General features: G+C 49.8%; 1 protein-coding gene across 2 annotated transcripts in view; it reads left to right on the forward strand.

Moving 5' to 3' along the window:
* The window catches only part of PLEKHA8 (pleckstrin homology domain containing A8), a 52,861-nt gene extending 34,750 nt beyond the window's left edge, over nt 1-18,111 (forward strand). The window contains exons 8-14 of one of the 2 annotated variants that reach the window (XR_002325875.2): nt 874-1,051; nt 1,903-1,988; nt 4,477-4,535; nt 7,046-7,176; nt 7,891-7,961; nt 9,126-9,237; nt 13,725-13,786. Coding sequence is in view for 1 of the 2 variants with exons in the window: in XM_020993353.2 (XP_020849012.1) it covers nt 874-1,051; nt 1,903-1,988; nt 4,477-4,535; nt 7,046-7,176; nt 7,891-7,961; nt 13,725-13,786; nt 16,893-17,090 (785 nt within the window). In the remaining variant the exon portion in view is untranslated. Of the gene's footprint in view, nt 1-873; nt 1,052-1,902; nt 1,989-4,476; nt 4,536-7,045; nt 7,177-7,890; nt 7,962-9,125; nt 9,238-13,724; nt 13,787-16,892 lie in introns of those variants that run through there. The other variant, XM_020993353.2, reaches the window with a different exon arrangement.
* Nucleotides 18,112-18,891: the final 780 nt, after the last annotated feature.

Here is an 18,891-nt window from a genome sequence, read left to right on the forward strand (position 1 = left end):
AAATTAAAAATAAAGTAAAGATGGGTATTTAATAGGTAAAAATAAAGAGGACATGAAGTGGTGCGCCTCCCTCCTTTCTTTGGAGTGGTGGGAGACTATGGGTGCAGAATTTGGTGCACAAGACCCAAGCATCCATTTCTCTTTCTTTGTCATGACAGAAGGCCTTAGTTTCCTCATGCCTACAGTAGGGTTTGGGGGTAGACCGGATGACTTCTGGGGTCCTTCGAGCTGCAGTTTCGTGATCCTATGATTCCGTGTTCTCTAATACCAGGCCCCAACATTGGTGTGGCCGTAGATTTCTGGTTACCACAGCTTCATTGGGCAGGTGAAAGAAAGGTCACCACATACCAAAGTCCATGCTTTGGAGGGCTCGCTGTTGTACACAGTGGGTGCTTTCGTCCATTCATGCTGAACTGTTATTGTGGTTTTTTTAAAAAATGGTTTCCCTCTTTACCTTCCCCAAAGTAGCTTTGTTTTATTAAAAACCTCCCTTTTACAAATAGATCTGAAATGCAACGCTTTGAGATCTTAGTTGTCATTAAAAAAAAAAAAGCAAACCTGGCCTGAATGTCCCATCTTCACAAGCTCTGTCACTGATTACAGAAGCAAGAAACAAGAGGGGCACTGGTGTGTTTACTTGATAAATTGTGTTTTTATATCACTTTGGTTTCCTCCATATCCATCCCCAACCCTTTCTTCTAGAGAATTTTTAAAAAGGAAAAGAAAAAACACATTCTTCAAAACTGTTGGACCCTTGATGCACATCTGTGCACTCCCCACACCTCCCCACGGCCTCCTTAAAAAGGCATAGCCTTTTTCTGGCCTTGGGGAAGGAGCAGTCATGGTTGATGGTTATGTTCTTCTCCTTTGAAGTCCAGAGTGATGGAATCAAGGATGATGGAGAAAGAGACGTGGAAGCGCCTCCTGAGAGTGACGTGGAGCCCCCATGGGAGCATCCCAGGGGCATGAATCCTGTAAGTGAATCTCCTGGGGCACCACTGGAAGAGGAAAAGGAGTTGGTCCAGACTTTCTTCAGTGCCATGAATACAAGGTATTATCCCATGCCACGTCTGTCATGTTAGCGGGAGCCCCGTGCCAGGCTGCTTTTCCCATAAGCAGGGGTGTGGGTGGATGGATTTTGCAGTTTATAACCACAAGAGAATCTTGCTGGAAGAATAAAGATAACGACACTTGGATTTTGAGAATGGAAGCTGTTTATATCCTCAGAAGAAAGCTTAACCCTTCTTTCATACTAGTCTTTTGGAAGCCACTTTTTCTCTGGTTATAGGCCAATCCTTAATCTTAAGAAAGGGAGGGACAATGGAGAAATCAGGATTTTTTTAATCTGTGTCTCCATCAGAAAGGTGATGAGCTGAGTTCAAATCTGGTCTCAAACACACCACACTTACTAGCTGTGTGACCCTGGGCAAGCCACTTAACCCCGATTGCCTAGCAAAAAGTAAAAAAAAAAAAAGGATACTAAGATCTTTAGTTAACAGATGGAAATATGAATTTATCATTTATCAAGCACTTACTATGCTACAGAAGCACCTGTATTTTGTTGCGAGGAAACAAGATATGCATGGAAGATTAAGTACAGAATAGATGTGCACAGTGATTTCTGGAAGGTACGGCCCAGGTCTACAAAGGGTGGCTTGTTAATAATGGGGCAAGCACTCCGGAGGGCACGGCAGAACAGAATGCAGCCTCCTTGCATGGAGGGACTGCTTCATCGTTTCTGTCTCTGCAGCACCTCACACGGGTGCCTGGCACAGAGCAGGCCCTCGGTAAATGCTTGTGGATTGGATAATAGGTGAACCTTACAGCACCAGGTAGACTAGTATCGTTATTGTTATCTGGGTTTTCATTTCTCCCTCCTCCCTCTGTTACGTGCATGCTCAGCTTTAGCGACATTGAACTCCTGGAAGACAGCGGCATCCCCACCGAAGCATTCCTGGAGTCGTGCTACGCCATAGTTCCGGTTCTCGGTAAGACGGGCAGGTCGGCCTTTTATTTCTCAGCCGAGTGTCTGGCTGAGGTCTGTGCCCAGGGGAGATGGTCTGCTGTGCTCCCCTGGCCACCGCTTCACCCATAGCCCTGCAGACCTAAGTCACGGGGCCCTTCCTTTGTCATCAGTGGCTCTGCTGAAAAAGCGGCTTCTTCATGAAGAAACAAAGTAATGGTCTCCAAGCTGAGTCCTGAGGCCTGCGGTCTGGTGGGGGGCTGGGAAGAGAGATCGAGCCCTCAGAGAGTGCCCCAGGGCTAACGTGCAGGGGCACACAGAGCTTGGAGGTGGTTTGGTTTGGTTTAATTTTTGATCCTGAAAAGAGAAACAAAATTGCAGCGAAGGTCAGCCTTTGTCAGTTGGGTGGAGCACTGGTGAATCTCAGATTTCATCGGCAAGAGCACGTCGTCCCCCTCTGGGGTCACAGCCCTCAGTGGCGTCTCATCTCCCTTTTCCCACCAGGGCCCGCAGAGCTGGGGTCCACGGCCCCGCGGGTGGATGGATAAGTGTGCATTAGGATGCATGCGCTTTCCTTTGGAATCCTCTGTGTTTCACTGCATGCCTCCCAGACGGTCTCTGAGAAGGTCTCTATAAGCTTCATGAGGCTGCCAAAGGGAAGGGGGAAGAGACACAAGCATTTGTTAAGCACCTGCTGTGTGCCGGGCACTGTGCTAAGCAGTGGGGGTAGAAGAAGAGGCAGGTGACTGTTCTGCCGTCGAGGAGCTTGCAGTCTGAAGGGGGGCCAGACAGACATAGACCGAGTAAGCTGTCCGCAGGGTAAATAGCAAGTAATCAAGCACGAGCTTTAGGAGGGGCTGGGGTGGGAGGTCAGTGGTCAGAGCAGAGGAGGGGGAGCCCTCCAGGCCTGGGGGATGGGTGGCCAGAGGAAACACCCGGAGCCAAGAGATGGAGGGCCTTGTTCATGGAGTGGGAGGCCACTGTGACTGGGTCAGAGGGAGCGCGTTGGGGAAGGAAGGGTAAGAAGACAGGAAAGGGGGAGGGGGCGCCTGGTGCAGCCCAGGCCTTGGGGAAATTACCTTGGTGGCTGGATGGAAGAGGAGCCAGAGTGGTGAGAGACTGGGGCCGGCAGAGCCCGGCAGCCATTGCAGTGGTCCTGGTGGGAGCTGAGGGGGGTGATGCCAGAGCACAGAGGTGAAGAACTCCAGGAAGGCCCCTTATTGGCTGTGAAGTCAGAGTTTAAAGGCATCATCTCACCCTTACCTGTGCAACCCTGGGCAAGGCACCGCCTCTCTCTGCTCCTCAGTTTCCTCATCTGTAAAATGAGGGTGTTGAACCAGATGACCCCTGAGGTCCTGTCCATCTCTAAATCTGGGATCCTGTGAAATCTGGTCGGAACAAAAAACCCTGAATCTTCCATGCCTTGTATCACATCCGCCTGTTTACATCTTGCTGTCCTCATCCTTTCCACTTCCTGTCCCTCCTCTGAGGTAAGACGACGCTTTTCATCTTTATCTCCAGAGCCTCATACAGGACCTTATACAGAGTACGAATCTGGCAGACGTTTATGGCTTGTTTGCAGTAGGTGCTCAATAAGTCTTCATTAGACTGTGATGAGCTTGGACTGGGTATCTCATGGATGCTGGTGTTGTCACTATGTGACCTACCCAAAGGAAATGAGAATTAAAGGATATGCAGTTCTTGGGGGGAAATCATTCATTGATTTAACCAGCATTTATTAAGTACCTACTGCATGCCAATCAATGTTTTAGGCCCTAATGATGATACAAAGACAAAAGAGGAAAAAAGGTCTCTGGCCTCAAGGACCTTACATTCTCTCACACGGAGAAGGAGACAGCTTGGAGATGGATAATTAAGTTAGGACAAAGACAAACAAAGCACGTAGGGTAGGAGGTGCATTAATGACACAGGACATCCCCTTCTCGTTGGCAAATACTGTGGGCTATGTTTTTGCTCGTCTTCCTCGCTCCAGATTTGAGAGCCGTCTTCCAAGTGACTTCCAGGATGTTTAAAGGAAGGTTACCTTGATGGGAAAATCTGGGTAGGGGGGCCTAGAGACCCTCTGTGCCTCTTCAGGTTTAGTGCTTTTGGTTCTACCAGGAAACTGACTTCAGGATCACGTAATTAGTTGGGGCAAAGTCCTAGGATCCCAGCTCTAGGGCCGGAAGGCCAGTTGGAAACTGAGGCCCAGGGAGATGAGGTGGACTGTCTGAGGTCACCTGGCAGCATCAGAGTCAGGATTTGAATCCAGGACCTGTGATTCCAGTACTCTTTCCCCTTGACCCCCCTGCCTCCTTCAGAATCACTGACCAGTCAGCAGGTGCATGTTCTTTCTTAGAGTGGAATGTCAGCCCCTTGAGGGCAGGACCCTACATGTCTTTGCATCCTCAGCCCTCTGGACACCCCAGCAGCTTGTGGAGCGGGGTGGCTTGAAAATGCCCCTGACTAATTCAGAAGGAAAAAAATAACACATTTCCCCTCTCTCCTTCTAGATAAACTTGGCCCGACAGTCTTTGCTCCTGTTAAAATGGACCTTGTTGGAAATATTAAGGTAAGTGTGATTGTCCCTCCATACCCGTCGTTTTAAATAAAGGACAAAGAGCCCAGGGCCAGGGGCTCTGACTGTGGCTGAGTCACTAACCGGCTGTGTGACTCCAGGCAGATCACTTGCCCTCTCTGGGCCTAGATCCCTTGTCTTTAAGAAGTGGGACCAAAGGGGCTCACAGGTTTCCTTCCTGTTTTAACATTTTGTGATTGTGATTAAAAAAGCAAAGTCGGGGGGCAGCTAGGTGGCGCAGTGGATAGAGCAGCGGCCCTGGAGTTGGGAGGACCTGAGTTCAAATGTGGCCTCAGACGCTGGACACTTAACTCCATTGCCTAGCCAAAATAAATAGATCAATCAGCTCAGAAGTATGCAGTGGTACCTAAGAAAATGACATCTCCTATAGTGAAGGGGTGGAAGAGTGTCTGTATTTCATGTCTGCAAGTCCCACACATCCCACACCAGGTAGGTGTTCAGCAGCTAAGCCTTCATGTGTGCCCGATGTGCAGGGGAATGGCTGCTTCCTCATGTGGCTTTCTTGCCTGTGTGTTGCTTTTTATCCACCCCAGCATGTCATCTCAAGCCTCTGTACCTTTGTACAAGCCGTGCCTGGTACCTGGAGTGCACTCCTTCCTTATTTCCGACTTTTTTTTTTTTTAAGGCAATTGGGGTTAAGTGACTTGCCCAGGGTCACACAGCTAGTAAGTGTCAAGTGTTTGGTCTGAGGCCGGATTTGAACCCAGGTCCTCCTGACTTCAGAGCTGGTGCTCTATCCACTGCACCACCTAGCTGCCCTTCTTCTGCCTTTTATAATCTTAGTTTCCTTTAAGACTCTTCTTGGAAGCATTTCTTCATCTCCTACTTAAGAATGATCTCTCCCTTTCACAATGACTTTGTATTGACTAACTTACATGTATTCATGTCATATCATCCAGTAGATTGGAAGCCCCTTGAGGGTAAGAGCCTTTTTAAAATTTTTGGTCTTTCTGTCCCCAGTACAGTGTCTGTCTCCTGACAGGTGTTTAATTGACCCAGATCTGTAATCTTGTCATCCAAAATGACCCCTCCCCCATTTGACAGAGGAGGAAACTGAGTCCCAGAGCAGAGAAGCGTCTTGCCCAAGATTACACTTGCCAGTGAGTGTATTGAGTCCAAAGTCACCACGAGGGCTTGGGCTGTCTTTCATCTTTGTTTTTGTGTCCACAGTGCTTGGCATACAGAAGGCACTTAATATATGTGTATGGCCTAGATATCACCTGGAGTTTTTCCCTTTTCACATCCAGAAGTGAATCCATGAGATTCTACTCCAGGCCCCACTGATGCTGCCCAGTTAGTGTCTGCACAGTGAATTAGGGCACTGTCCCTCAGGGAGCGCACAGAGACCCAGGCCTTCCAGCTGCTTCTTCCATTAACCAGCTGTGTGACCTTGAGTAAGTTACTGGACCTCTCTGGGCTTCTACCTCCTCACCTCCGAAATGAGTGGATGAGTCCTCTTCTGATGCTCAGAAGGAGCCTTCCCCATCTGGATGTCAAGGCTTGGACCGGCAGGGGAGGATGGGGATTCTTTTGCCATCCCCACCCTCCCTCCCCTGGTGCTGGGAAAAGAGACTTAAGAAGTGCAAATTGGAACCACTGTTCAGCCCTGGCTCGGCTCGGAGCCCCAGGAGGAACAGGAAACAGTCGTGTGGGCGCCACTTCTCAGAACGGTGCCGAGTTTCCCAGCTCCTCCTGTCTCCCAGGCAGCTGTGAGAGATCTCTTTGTTGTTGGGGGGGGTTGTTTGTTTTGGGGGGCTTTTTTTAAGGCAGTTGGGGTTAAGTGACTGCCTAGGGTCACACAGCTAGTACGTGTCAAGGTGTGAGGCTGGATTTGAACTCACATCCTCCTGACTTCAGGGCCCATGCTCCATCCACTGTGTCACCTGGCTGCCCCTGAGAGATCTCTTTGAAGAAAGCATTGAAAGCCCAGCTCAGCAGAAGAAAGTCAAAGGGTCCTAGACCTTGGGTTGGAAGGGAACATGGAGGCCAAGCGCCTTTCTTGATTTGGCCAGTTAAATGACTAGTCCAAGGTCACACATTTTACATAATTTTTAACCTGGTTTAAACTTCAGCCTGATCATCCTCAGGTCTTAGAGCAGGAAGGGAAATCCTCGAATCCAAACCTCTTATTTTAAGGATAAGGAAAGTGAATTCAGGGAAGGGGAGGCTTCCCAAGATCATATAGACATTAACCATCAAAGGTAGGATTTGGACCCAAATATTCTGACTTCCTGCTGTACCACAGTGCCCAACCCAGCCTCATTTTACGAGTGAGGAAGCTGAGACCCATCGAGGTTGGGATTTTTTGAGGCCATATAGACAGAAAGTGGGAGAGCCAAGATTTGAACCCAGGTCCCTAGGGGCTCTCCACGCTGCTTCCCCTAACTTTCATTTCTTGGCAGCCTGCTTCCTCTCAGGCCCCAAACTGCTTCCCATTTGACTTGGGTTCCATCACTGACGTGCCTCCCTCTCTTCTCCCGCAGAAAGTTAATCAGAAGTACATCACCAACAAGGAAGAGTTTACCACCCTCCAAAAGATCGTGCTGCATGAAGTGAGGGCGGACGTAGCTCAGGTCAGGAACTCGGCCACGGAGGCCCTCTTGTGGCTAAAGAGGTAAGGAGAGGCCTCGGGACAGCCCTACCCTGGCGCTGCCCTTGAGCTGGTCTGGGAAGGTTTTTACTAACCAGGGGCAATGCTTCGCATAGGACCTGATTCACAAAAGGACAGTCAGCTCTGGTGGGTAACTTGAGACAGGACTTCTTGTCATCATCCTGATAATGATCTGATAGGGAGTCAATCCATTAGCCAGCAGGCATTGATTAAATACCTCTTAGGTGCTAGGCCCCAAAGTGAAACCATCCCTGCCCTGAAGGGGCTTATATTCTGAGGACTTGGGTTTGTATTATAGCACTAGTACTTCATTCTTGTTTGCCCTTGGGAGAGTCACTCTCCTGGGCCTCACTTTCCTCATTTGTTACGGCCCAGCTTAGGCCCTTGCTGACCATGGGACCTTTGGGTGTCATATCCTTTATCTTTAAAATTAGGGGGTTGGGCTAATCCCTAAACCCCAGAAGGGGTTTCCGAGGCCATCTAGTCTACCCCATGCCTGAGGATGAGCTCCCCTGACAACGTCCCCAGCCAGTGGTCATCCAGCCTCGGCCGGCACTCCCAAGGCCGCCTGTTCCTCTTTGGGATCACTCACTGGGAAACCTTTCCTCCCAACAATCCTCAATTTGACTCCTTTTCTGAAGGCCCCTCCTAGCACCAGTAGCCTTTGACCACCAAACACGGACTGCTCCATCCTCCTGTTTTATTTCCCCACCACAGAGGACTGAAGTTTTTGAAGGGTTTCTTGACGGAAGTGAAGAATGGAGAAAAGGATATCCAGACGGCCCTCAGTAAGTCGGCGCCACGCCATTTTATTTTTTCATCATTATTATTAATCACGAGTTGGTCGTTGGTAGAATGTGAGTCTGTGTTTCCAGACTGGGTTTATCACTTACTTGCTTTCTCAAGACAAGGACCATCAGCCACATGACCTGGGGTAGGAATAGTCTGGAAGCTTTCTTTCCCCCTTCCTCAGTTTGTCCGTGTGACTTCTCAGCAGACATAACATTCATGTGCTTAATTTAATTCTGAGGCTCTACCTCTTTGCCATGATATAAAAGGCCTCCCCACCGAGCCAGTGCTGAAATGGCCCACCATCAATTCACTTTTATATCTGCTGTCTTGCACTGCCTGCTTTTCATTCTTGTTAGGTACATTTGTTTAATGACTCCCCACATCTGTGTGATGCAGCACAGTTAGGAAGGCAGCATTTGTTTTGGTCTTGAATTAACTCAGAGGACCCTCCAAAGCAGGCATCTGCTTGTTTGTTTGTTTTTTCTTTTGAAGGCAGATTAAAAGAGTTGATGAAGGGATTGTTTGCATAGATGGCAGACTCTTTGTGGCCATGGATGGCCAGGGGAAAGTTTACTAGCTCCTTTCAGAGGGCCTCTGGGCCACTCAGCCTCATTTCCCTGCCCTGTAAATCTGCACTTGCTGGCCTCTGAGGACCCTCCCAGCTCCGAGAGAATCAAGGCAACCCTGGCCTTCAAAGAGCCTAGGCGGAGATGCTGCCTCAGGACTTCCCTTGATTTGGGGACAGGGTTAAGTTTTCATCTTGTTTCAAGGAGCAAATGGGTTCATTTCCTGCTTTTCTGACCCAATTGGTGGGATTGGTCCCTGCCGGCCCAGGGACCATCTCCCCTCTCTCAGCCATGACTAATGCTTGAACCCCTTCGCTATGCTGATTGCCCTCTTCTGAATATTCTCCCCCTTATTGACATTCTTGCTGAAATGTGAACCTGGCAGGGACCACAACCCTCCAGATGTGCTCTGACCAGGGGCTGCCACCTCCTTAGTCCTGTTAGCACTGCCTCCTCCCATTCAATCTGCAGAGATCAGAATCGAAAGTATTTGTGTCCGCAGAGTAACCTCTCACAATTCTGGGGCTCAAGGCATGTCCCCCTCCCTCACTGATGCCCCCACTCACCACTAAGGAGACCCCTTTTTTGTCCCAGATAGAAATTAGGGAGCAGCAGCGTGCTGTAGTGGAGGGCATGGAAGCAGGCCAGAAGGAGACACAGAGTATCTGGACAGCTTTGAAAGTTCCGTGTTGAATGTACCTAATAGGTAAGAAGAAAATCTCGCTCGGGGTAAAAGAGTCAGAGTTTCCCATACCACATTCTCCCCTGTTCTGCAAAGTATCTGAAAGTGCTTGTTTTAGTTGATGCTGAAGTTTAGAATTGTTTCTTCAATGGAAGGAAAAGAATTAGAATGTACAGAAGAAAACAGAAGGCAGGCCACAAGGAGACCCAGACTGTCCGGACAGCTTTGAAAGCCCCACATTGAATCTGTTATCTGTGTGAAAGGCAAGCTCTTCAGAAGAGGATTCACAGTTCCATGTACAAAACTTCCTCCTAATTCTACAGTATATGTGGAAATGATTGTTTTATTTGGTGTTCAGCTCACATTTCAAATTTTTAAAAAAATCGTGCTAAGTGAGTGGAGAGAGGAAGGGATTCCTTGGCATTTTGCTGCCCAAATCTCCTAAATGTCACCTACTTTTGAAGCTTGCTCGATCATCGGGAAGACCCAGGCCTCCACCCCTCCATCAGTGGGACCCGACCATGGCAGGGAGATGTCGTCTGAGCCGAGGTCAGCAGCATCTCAGCGAGGGCAGGGCAGGGGTGGGGGGCTGTTCCTCTGAAGACAGATTCGATAGGAAGAACCCGCACAGACAGGAGAGGAGCCAGCATTTAGGGGGTCAGAATAGAGGGGCCTCTTCTAGGCCTTTCTAAGTCCTTTTCTTTTTAGGCAATTGGGGTTAAGTGACTTGCCCAGGGTCACACAGCTAGTAAGTGTCGAGTGTTTGGTCTGAGGCTGGATTTGAACTCAGGTCCTCCTGACTTCAGGGCCAGTGCTCTATTCACTGCGCCACCTCGCTGCCCCGTCTTCTGGGCCTTTCTTAACTGAAAACAGTGGAATCCAAGTCCGATAGGACAGCAGCCTTTGGGCACGGTGTTGGCAATACTGGGGATGCAGAAATGAAATCCTCCCTGCCTTCAGGGAGTTTCCATTCTGTTGAGGGAGACAGGTACCCATAGAAGTGAAAGACGCTGGGCCATCTAAGCACATACAAAATGCACACTCTGTCAGTACAATGGAACTTAGGTCCTGTGCCTTCGTGAAGTCATGTCCCCATCAAGGTTTCTCTCTATAAGACCTTAACGTGGCAGAGGACTGAGCCCTCCATCCAACCTGCCCTTCCAGATGCATCCCATGCTACATGGGTCTGTCGTCCACCCAGACCAGCTTACTGGCTCTTACCTGAAGTCAGTGTCTCCTCTCCCACCTCCCTACCTTTGCCCAGGCTGTCCCCTCCCCTCCACCTCTTAGAATCCCTGGCTCCATTAGAGGCTCAGATCATTTGCTACCTCTTACAGGAAGCCTTTGCTGACCCTACCTTGCTGTTGGCATTCTTCCTGTAAAAACCAGCACCTGTGTATGCATCTGCTCAGACAATGCAGCCTTGCCGTGGAGCGGAAGCTCCCTGAGGGCAAGGTCTCATTTTTTTTTTCATTTTGCCTTTTACATCTGGGCACTGAGGTTAACTTTGTCAGCTCAGCTTGGATTTCTCTGATTCACAGCCAAGTGGTGGGCCTGAGGGCCGTGACCCACGTCCAGCTGAGTTTTAGAAAAAGCAGAGCCTCCCCTGGTGGCCCAGCTGAGTCTCAGTGCCTTAATGGTGAGCCACTATCATCCCCATTTCATAGATGGGTAAACTGAGGCAAGGGGTGATTGAGTGGCTTTCCCAGGGTCACATAGATGGACACGCAGTATTTGAGGTAGGATCTGAACGCGGGGCTTCCTGACCCCAAGTCCGGCCCTTCATCCATGGTGTGCCTGAGCTGCTGTCTGATGGGCATCGGGTCTTCCTGGGCCACCACAGCCAGTGAGAGAAGGCACAAACTCTGTTTCTTTTAGACCTTAACTGCCTCCCCTTTAGGAAGCAGGCCTCTATTTTCCCTACAAATGAATGGGAATTCTTGGCAGTGAGGTCTTTCCCTGCACCAGGCTCAGGGTCGACCTGGCCGTTAGCCAGGACTTTGCCGGGATCCAGCTGTCTGACCCTCAGTAAGCCCCTCTCGGAGGCTCGTCGGCCTCACAGGGAAAGCGAGGGGAAAGCAGGGTCGCCTTCACGCTGAGTTTATCAGACGGTGGCAGCCCTCCTAGAATCAAAGGGAGCTTCCCCCCTTGCAGGAGTTTGACCCCTTTGGGGAGTCTAGAATCTGGCACATCCAGTGAAGCCTGGGCCCTCCTCGGGAGGATGCTTCCACATGCAGAGGGTGACTAAGGAAACGCAGTCCTCAGGACATTTTCAAAGGCAAGCTCACGGCCCCGGTTAGAACCCCCCACCGCTTTATTAGTGTGTCGCAGAGGCCCAAGAACGTGCAGCCGGTCACGGATACGGGGGGACTTATCATTTGCACATCGTCTGCCCCGTCCAACTGTGAGCCCCTTGAGGGCTGGGATGGTTTGGGGGTGCACGTAGTAAGCAGCTAAAGAAATGCCGATTGCTCGATTGGCACCTTCACTCCCCACCTCCGTCCGTTTCCACATCCTGCACCTGCCTCTTCACAAACATTTCCACCTCCCACCCTCTTGTCAGTCAGCAAACACTGGCTGTATGCTTTGCAAAGTGCTTACTTAGCAGGGACTTAATAAACGCCTCTTCCTGACCAAACAGGAGACAGAGAACATTGTGAAAAGCAAAATGGATCATTTTGATTACATTAAATTGAAAAGTTTTTGCACAAACAAAGCCAATGCAACTAAGATTAGAAGGAAGGTAGAAAATTGGGAAAGAATTTTTACAACCAGTCTTTCTGATAAAGGCCTCATTTCTAAAATATATAGAGAATTAAGACAAATTTATAAGAACACAAGCCATTCCCCAATTGATAAATGGTCAAAGGATATGAACAGACAGTTCTCAGATGAAGAAATTAAAGCCATCTATAGTCATATGAAAAAATGCTCTAAATCGTTATTGATTAGAGAAATGCAAATCAAAACAACTCTGAGGTACCACATCACACCTATCAGATTGGCCAACATGACAAAACAGGAAAATGATAAATGTTGGAGAGGATGTGGGAAAATTGGAACGCTAATACATTGTTGGTGGAGTTGTGAAATGATCCAACCATTTTGGAGAACAATTTGGAACTATGCCCAAAGGGCTACAAAAATGTGCATACCCTTTGATCCAGCAATAGCACTTCTAGGGCTATATCCCAAAGAGATCAAACAAATGGGAAAAGGACCCATATGTACAAAAATATACATAGCAGCTCTTTTTGTGGTGGCAAAGAATTGGAAATTGAGAGGATGCCCATCCATTGGGGAATGGCTGAGCAAGTTGTGGTATATGAATGTAATAGAATGCTATTGTGCTGTAAGAAATGATGAATAGGCTGACTTCAGAAAAACCTGGAAAGACCCATATGGTCTGATGCTGAGTGAAGTGAGCAGAACCAAGAGGACTTTGTACACAACAACAGCCATGTCATGCAATGACTAAGATTGTTAAACTGAACCTTTCTCAGCATTATGAGAGGCCTCAGGATGGATAATGCTGTTCACATTCAAAGAAAGAACTATGGAAGTCAAATCGCTATCACTTATTTTTACCTTCTGTTGAGTTTTGTTTCATCTTTCTGATGGTTCCTTGTATTGGTTTTAATTTTTACTTACAACTTCACTAATGTGAAAATATGTTTAATGGGTATGTAAATGTAAAGCCTATATCAAATTGTGCGCCGTCTTGGGGAAGGTGGGGGGGGGAGGAAAAGGGAGAAAAATTTTCAACTCAAAAGCATATGGAAAAAATAAAAAAAGTTAAATAAAAAAATATGTTTTTAAGTTAAAATAAATAAATAAATGCCTCTTCCTTTGCCTGTCCCCTTACTGTCTCGTACTGGGGATGCAGACAAAGGGAGAAGGCGGTCCCTGCCCTCCAGTAGGACTCATCCTCGTTTAAAAAAGAAAAGTTCAATCGTTCAGCAAAAGTGTCACCTCGGCTGTGGCTGAAGGCATACGCCTCGCTCTGCACCAGTAGTCCACCGCCTCTTGGCAGACAGAGGAAGGCCTGCTTCATGGGGGAAGTTGGCCGTTCGTCAGAGTTCTGCTGTCTTTCGTCGCTTTTTCCTCAAGAAATAAATAATGGGTCCAAATGTTGGTGACATTTGTTAGCTGTTTCCCGATGTGATTTGCAGAGTGCCATTTTTGTACCTTATTTCATAGAATTTGGGGTTTTCTTGAGACCTCCTCCCTGCCCCCACCTTGTCTTCTTTCCTTGTGTTTTGGCTCTGATTCGCGGCAGTTTTACTCAGCCAGATCTTTGTTCCCACTCTGAGCCCTCCTGGCCACCTCCTTCATTCAGAGGCCTCGCTTCTCCCCATGACTGACAGTGTGGACGTCTCCAGCCACGTCAGCTGATCTTTTTTCCCCATGGGCTTTTGATTCGTCACGTTTGTTTCCACACACATGCATGTAGAACCGTCAGTCCTCAGGGGAGAGTTTCTCACAGAGTTGTTTGTGTTTCTTTTTTAAAGACAATGCCTACGGCAAGACGTTGCGGCAGCACCACGGATGGGTGGTTCGAGGCGTCTTTGCGGTGAGTGGTCGTTTCAGCGTCTGCTGTGGGCGCCCCCCCACCGTGCCAGGCTCGCCGAGCAGGATCCGTAGGGCTGGGAGAGCCAGGGTCAGGATGCTGGGGGGCTGCCCCAGGCTGCGGCCCCTCTGTGTCTCAGGAGGGGGATCCTACATCGAGACCCAGCAGAGACCTTGGAGGCCTTTGGGCCCAAGCCCCTCGTTTTAAAGCTGGGGAAACTGAGGCACGGGCAGGGAGGCAGAGCGCCCCGATCAGATCTTGAAGGCTCACCTAGCTCCAGAATCCTGTGATCTGCTCACTTCCCCACAGTGCAGTGGAAAGGGAGGGTCAGCAGACCCAGGGGCAAATCTCTGTGACTCTGGACAAGTCAGTTAACCTTGAGGCAACCTCTTGTTGTTGCTGGGGGGTACTGGTCCCAGGCATGGGCTGGATCCCATGGCCGGTCACATGGAGCCTCCCCTCACCCACCCACCCCCATCACTGTATCGGTGCCCCCAGAAAAAGTTACCTTGGTTTCAGAGAGCGTTGGAAATCTTTTTGCTAGAGGTGGTTCCTGCCACACTCAGCGTTACTCTGGGCCTCAGTCTCCTCATCTGTACAACGGCCTCTGACGTCCTCTGGTGAGGCCTCAGTCTCCTCCTCTGTAAGACGAGGGCCGGTCCCATGTTCCCCATTGTCCCAGAGCCTCGTTAAGAACGCCCAGATCATGACGCCTTCTGGCCAGAGGCTCTTTCCTCTGGGCTCTGGCCTTGCCATCTGTCTTCTCTCCGGTTGGCCGGCCCATCCTGGCTGAAAAGAAGGGGGCAGAGGAGGGAGGAGCCCCAGAGGCGCCTGGGCATCTTTCCCCAGGGGCTGCCCCGCTAACCTAGAACCATTCACACGAGCCACGCGGTGACAGAGATGGCAGCCACTCCCTGGCGACTCCATCTTGTGCCTAGTGGGCAGGCGTCTTTTGGCATGGACGCTCTTGTTACTAACAGAGGTGGATTGACTCAAGCACTGTGAGCAGCCTTAGTGGAAGGGGGGCCGTAAGAGAAGATGCCATGCCAGAAAGACCCAGGTTCAGATCCTGCCTCAGACACTGAACAGCTGTGTGTCCTCCATCTGCCTCTGGTCCCTAATCTTTAAAATGAAGGCCTTGGCTCCATGACCTTGATGGGGCTTCCAGCCTATGAATGTTAAGGAAACCAATTTTGTAGTTATCTCCGGTCATGATCACTAATACAAAAGAGCACATCAGCTTTGCCTTGTACTCTTAGGTCAGTGGTTCAGTTCCAACTCAGGACTTCATAAGATGTGAGACAGCTAGGTGATTGAGCTCCACACTTGGAGACCAGGAGACCTGGATTCAATCCTGCTTAGACCTCTCAGTGAGCTGGGCCCAGTGACCATCAAGGTCCCTTTCAGCTTGAAATCTCTGACCCTCGGAGTGTTATGTCATTTGAACCCCGCACATAAGCTGGAAGGCACCAGGGCTGGATGGAAAGTGTCCAAATCCTGTCTTGGATTACCTGGACAAAGTAGGGTGAACACTCTCCCTTCTGGCGTCAGGTTCCTTCTCTTTGAATGGACCAGACCCGGGGTCTTGTGTGCCCTGGACCCCTTGGGTAGTCATCTGGTGAAACCTCTGGACCCCTTCTCAGAATCATGTTTCTAAAAGCAATAAATGAATGAATGCAATACACAGGATTGCATAGGAAACCAAGCCCATGGAAATCAAAATATAAATCTTCCTGCCCCATTTCACAGACTCCCCCTAAAATCGATACACCTGCCCTTTGGAGGCCCAAGGACCTTCTGGCTCAAATACCTGAGGTGTAGGTACTGCAGGTGTTTTTATCACTCCCATTTTACAGATAAGGAAACAGGCCCAGAGCTGTTAAATGAAAGAAATACATGAAGAATTGTCATACAGGTGGGGTGGCCCCTGGCACAGTAGAAGGATAGTGGTATTGGCAGCAGAAGAATTGGGTCCAAACACAACCCTCCAGCTTACTCATTGTATGACCCTGGACCAGCCTCTCCACTGCTCTGGGCCTCAGTTTCCCCATGTGTAAAAAGAGAAGACTGGGCTATATGGTGGCTAAAGTTCCTTACGGTTCTAGTCTATGATCAGTCCATCAATTGTGGCTAATGATATCACCGATGACCGTCACTGTGGGGAAGTGGCCTCCCAACCCTGGTATTCCCAGCCACATCACGGTGACTGTGCAGGATTTTAGAGATGTCGGAATCACAGAAACTGAAAGCCAGAAGGGACCCTCAGCGGGCGCCAGTCTGGTCTTTATAGATGTCAGGAATGGGCAAAATCCAGGGGTCTTAACCCGGGATCTGTTAACGTGAGGGTTTTCCTCCTTCTTTTGATAACTGTATTTCAATACAATGAATTCCTTCATAATCTGATGGATTTTATTTTATGTATTTAAAACCTTATTCTGAGAAGGGGCCCCTGGGCTTCACCAGACTTGTCACGGGACGGATGGGAGGAGACAGGGCCCACAAAAGACCAAGAACCTTGGCTTTATTGGAGTTCTTGGATCTCCCTCATCTCCAGGAGGCGAAGTACGAGCAAAGAGAATGCAGGGCCTGAGGGAGGGAGCTGGCTGTCCCATCCTTGCTTTCTTCCCCACGTGGGTTCTCAGATCCCTGAGCTTCCCTTCCTACACACAGAATGTGGTTTTATACATCAGGGGAAAGACAAGAGAGAGGAAAAATTGTCCAGCAGAGTATGTGTGTCTCTGTGTGAGGATCTGTGCATGTGCATGTCTGTGAGGGTGTATCTGGGTGTCTGGGTGAGTATATGTGTTCTCTCTGCATGAGTGTATCTGGGTGTGTGTGTGTGTCTTTGTGTGTGTGTGTGTATGAATGTGAGGGTGTGTGCATGTCTGTATGTGAATGTGTGTATGTATTTGTGTATGTGTCTGTGTGTAAATGTGTGTGTGCACACGTGTATGTCTCCGTATGCACATCTGTGCATGTGTCTTTGTGGGTGTGGCTGTCTAGGTCTGTATGTATCTCTGTGTGGGTATGTTTGTGTGTGTGTGTCTGTCTGTCTGTCTGTCTGTGTGTGTCTTGGGAGAACATGTGTTCACAGTCCTTTATCTTCCAGCTAGCACTAAGGGCAGCTCCATCCTACGAAGATTTCGTGGCGGCGCTGACCATCCGGGAAGGGGACCATCGCAAAGAGGCCTTTAGCCTCGGGATGCAGAGAGACCTGAACCTTTACCTGCCAGCCATGGAGAAGCAGCTGGACGTCCTGGACAGCCTGTATGAAGCCCACGGTCTGGAGTCTAATGAAGTGGTCTGACCACCGTGGACCAGTGCCTCCTCACAACTTCAGGGAATGACACGGGATCCGATCTTGGCTTTCCAAGGCTCACTTCCATCAGCCTCCTCCTTCCTCCCCCTGCTTCCCCCTGGCAAGTGACGGGGCCAGGCGGAGCCCCCCACCCTTCTGTGTCAAAACTCCCAATGCCCGCACATCTGTGTGTGTAAGGACCCAGGTGCTATGTCCTGGTTCTGAGGGCCCGTCAGGCACCAGATTGTCCAGGGGGCCCTGGCGTGTGCTCTGACCGACCCACACGAGGCCAGGAGGTCGGCCCTCACCATCCTCATCTCAGAGGCTAAACTGGGCATGAGTTCTTTGACAAAGATTAACGTTTGCAGGGGATTGTTTGCACCTCTCCCAGACTTCAGCCAATAATGTTTTTGAGATGATTGAAAACAGATGCTAACAGAGGCGCCATCCCCCTTTGTTCTCTCCTCCTATTTCACCTTCTCTGCGGATGCTTCCTTGGCTGTGGCCCAGAGCATCCTCCACGTATCTGGGGGCTCAGACCCCGGAGGATGGCCCTGTCCTCTCTGGATCACCACACCCACCTGGTCCTGCCCCAGGGGAAGTCAGGAAGAAACAGGAATAACCGCGGTGGTCATCACGGCTCACCTTCTTGTAACGCTCTCCCCGACAGAGGGCTTCCCCAGCATTCTCTTGGAGTAATGTAGGTGCCGTGTCCATTTACAGTGGAAGAAACTGAGTCAGATGGAGGTGATGCTTAGAATGCATCTCCTATATGGAGGCCTGCTCTCTCATTGGGGTGAGTGGGCCGAGGCCTTCTCCTTCACGGGATGATCACCTAGCAGGTGTGCTCCCCAATTTCTGTGTTTCCCATCTGGTTTGCGTGCAGATGAGCATCACAAAGGCAGCTTGGGGACAGTGACCTCGCGGCAGACCTCCCAGAGGAACACAAGCCTCCCTGAGACACACACACAGAGCCCTCCTTTTCTCCCAAAGCTTCCTGCAGAAGGACATCATTCCCATCGGGGTGGGCGGGTGGGGATTTCTAAGCAAACAAGTGAGTTTAGTTTAAAGGAACTTGGTTCCTGTTCCTGGTAAAGCACTGAGATGCTGGAGAGAAGCCACATGCACTAAGCTGTTTTGTATTGGAGGAGCTATCTGGTTCAACAGCCGCAGATCCTGGGAGCACCCTGCCTGCAGAGAGGCCCCAAGGCCGGCCGCACTCATGAGGACAGAGGAAGAATTTGGGCTTCCTGTCCATGCCTTACCCACTGTGGGGAGTCTCAGATCTGGGCTTCTCCTCCTCTGAAGCTGAAAGCTTGCTTTGTTGATAGAGAAAGTACGGCAGCCTGTTCTCATTCCCGAACAAAACTGTCCGTTCCCGCTGTGCTGGTGCACAGGGGCCGCACCTGAGGGTGGGCTTGGTCGCGACTCAGGCTCTTCTGGATCGGGGCTATTTGGAGACTTTGTGCGTGCTGCCTTCGAGCACCTGGCTGTTCTCTGTCCAAGTGGAGGGGCTTGATGTCAGCACTGAAGACCATGAGTTGAGGCTGCTGAGGGCTTCACTGGTCATCTCCACTTGCTGAGCCTCATTTCTGTTCTCTATAAAATAAGGGAAATAGACCCACCCACTCACTGAGGCAGCCTGGTGTGGTGGGTATGCAGAGCATTCAGGGCTCCAAAGAGCTGGATTCGAGCCCTGGGTCTGTCGCTCACTAGCTGTGTGACCCTGAGCCAGTCACTCCACCTCTGAGTATCTCAGTTTCTCCATATGTAAAGGGAGAGGGTTGAGCTAAGTAATGTCTAAAGGCCT

Source organism: Phascolarctos cinereus, unplaced genomic scaffold (genome assembly GCF_003287225.1).
Source record: "Phascolarctos cinereus isolate Bilbo 61053 unplaced genomic scaffold, phaCin_HiC Scaffold_1;HRSCAF=81, whole genome shotgun sequence".
In the NCBI taxonomy this organism is placed as follows: domain Eukaryota; kingdom Metazoa; phylum Chordata; class Mammalia; order Diprotodontia; family Phascolarctidae; genus Phascolarctos; species Phascolarctos cinereus.